The 1895-nt window shown below is 42.7% G+C and overlaps 1 protein-coding gene across 17 annotated transcripts in view; it reads left to right on the top strand.

The window, feature by feature from the left end:
* The window catches only part of Ptk2 (protein tyrosine kinase 2), a 203730-nt gene extending 202537 nt beyond the window's left edge, over positions 1-1193 (top strand). For all 17 annotated transcript variants that reach the window (XM_021216199.2, XM_029548063.1, XM_021216196.2 and 14 more), the window contains one exon: positions 268-1193. In XM_021216199.2, the coding sequence (XP_021071858.1) occupies positions 268-480 (213 nt within the window). In that variant the 3' untranslated portion in view covers positions 481-1193. The remainder of the gene's footprint in view (positions 1-267) is intronic.
* Positions 1194-1895: the final 702 nt, after the last annotated feature.

The raw sequence follows: 1895 nt of genomic DNA, 5'->3' as shown, positions 1-1895 counted from the left end.
TAATATTTATTTATTTATTTATTTACTATATGTGAGTACACTGTAGCTGTCGTCAGACACTCCAGAAGAGGGCATCAGATTTCCTTACGGATGGTTGTGAGCCACCATGTGGTTGCTGGGATTTGAACTCAGGACCTTTGGAAGAGCAGTTGGCGCTCTTAACCACTAAGCCATTTCACCAGCCCCTATCCTGTTACTTTTAAGGAAAGTTTCTTCCAGGACCGGTGCCTGGGAGCTGTTCTTCTGACCTCTCTCTTGTCTTTCCAGATCGAGATGGCACAGAAGCTACTGAACTCCGACTTGGGTGAGCTCATCAGCAAGATGAAGCTGGCACAGCAGTATGTCATGACCAGCCTGCAGCAGGAGTACAAGAAGCAGATGCTGACAGCTGCTCATGCCCTGGCTGTGGATGCCAAGAATCTACTTGATGTTATTGATCAAGCAAGACTGAAAATGCTAGGGCAGACACGGCCACACTGAGCCACTGGCCATTGAACATGGCTTTCTGCCCTTTGGGAGATCTTCTCTAGCATTCCACCAGCAGCGAGGAAGTAACCTTGTCCTCAGTCGCCCGTGCTCACAGCTCCAACTGAATGACAGCTAGCTGAAAGTCTCTCTTGTATAAGTTTAACCACTTATACATGGTTTTGATTTTGTTATTTTTCTAAATAGTGTTCAGAAAACTCTGGATCCAAAATGTGGCATTTTTCTGAGAATGAAGATTATACATTAAGAAGCTTTTAAAATATACTTGGTGTTCAAATTGGGATGTGTGTTCCTAGAAGTGGTAATTCATACTGACTATGACTTCGAGTTGGAAGAGAAGTGTCTGAGGAGGGAGGGCTCCCTGAGACCTTGGAGACTGGTTATCCTTCCTGCCAGAATTCCTATCCAGACTGTGTTGCAATATGCTAATCTCATTTATAGAGAAAGTGCATAAAAGCTATATTTTGAGAATGAGTGGTTTCAAAAGAAAACTTCTGCCCTCCCTGTCTCCACCTTCTTTCCTGTGGATACTGAAGCATTGGGTTGCGAACTATCTGTAGAACTGACAAAAACTTGTCTTTCCTCATCAGAATTCTGTGCCAGTTTTGTACCAGAGCACTCCCAACTGCATCAAGAAATTCCAGGACCAGCCCTGTTCTCCATTTTTATATAATTTATAAGAATAATTAAAGCCATGTTGACTCTTACAGCCACTGGAGCTAACTGACCTTCATTGCGTCTGTCTTCCCAGGGAGGACCCCGCAGGACAAACAGGGATATGGTTTTCTTTAGATGTCCAGTTGGTATACCATGCATTCTGTTAGGTGATTTTGAGAACATACCTTCCCTTTAGTTTGTTGGGGGATATAAATTATTCTCAGGAAGAATATAATAAATTGTACAGTTACTCTGACCTATTAAAAAGGTGGCGCCAGGAAAGGTTGCATTGCAGTCGCCTTTTTTTTTGTTTTTGTTTTTTATGGGGGAGGGAATTCTTTTCTTTCAAATCATTTAAAATTATTCAGGGAATCTGTGAGAAATGGTCACTGATAGGAGCTCTCACGAATCAGTAGTCTCGTCCTTTTTCTTGTATACAAGTGGAGGACTCCACCAGAGAAAATAGCTCTGCGTAACCTGACTTTCCATTCTGTCGGGTCTTAGATGGTCCTTGCTTGGCTTTATCTATCTATCTATCTATTTATTTATTTTTGTTGTTTCGAGACAGGGTTTCTCTGTATAGTCCTGGCTGTCCTGGAACTCACTCTGTAGACCAGGCTGGCCTCAAACTCATAGAGAACCACCTGCTTTTGCCTCCCAAATGTTGGATTCAAGTTCCACAACACTATGCCTGGCTTGGTTTGTTGTTTAGAAATGTATTACTCTTTGGTTGGTCGTGGGGGGATGCTTAT

Source organism: Mus pahari, chromosome 17, assembly GCF_900095145.1.
Source record: "Mus pahari chromosome 17, PAHARI_EIJ_v1.1, whole genome shotgun sequence".
Lineage (NCBI taxonomy): Eukaryota > Metazoa > Chordata > Mammalia > Rodentia > Muridae > Mus > Mus pahari.
This window is presented reverse-complemented; position numbering and strand designations above follow the sequence as displayed.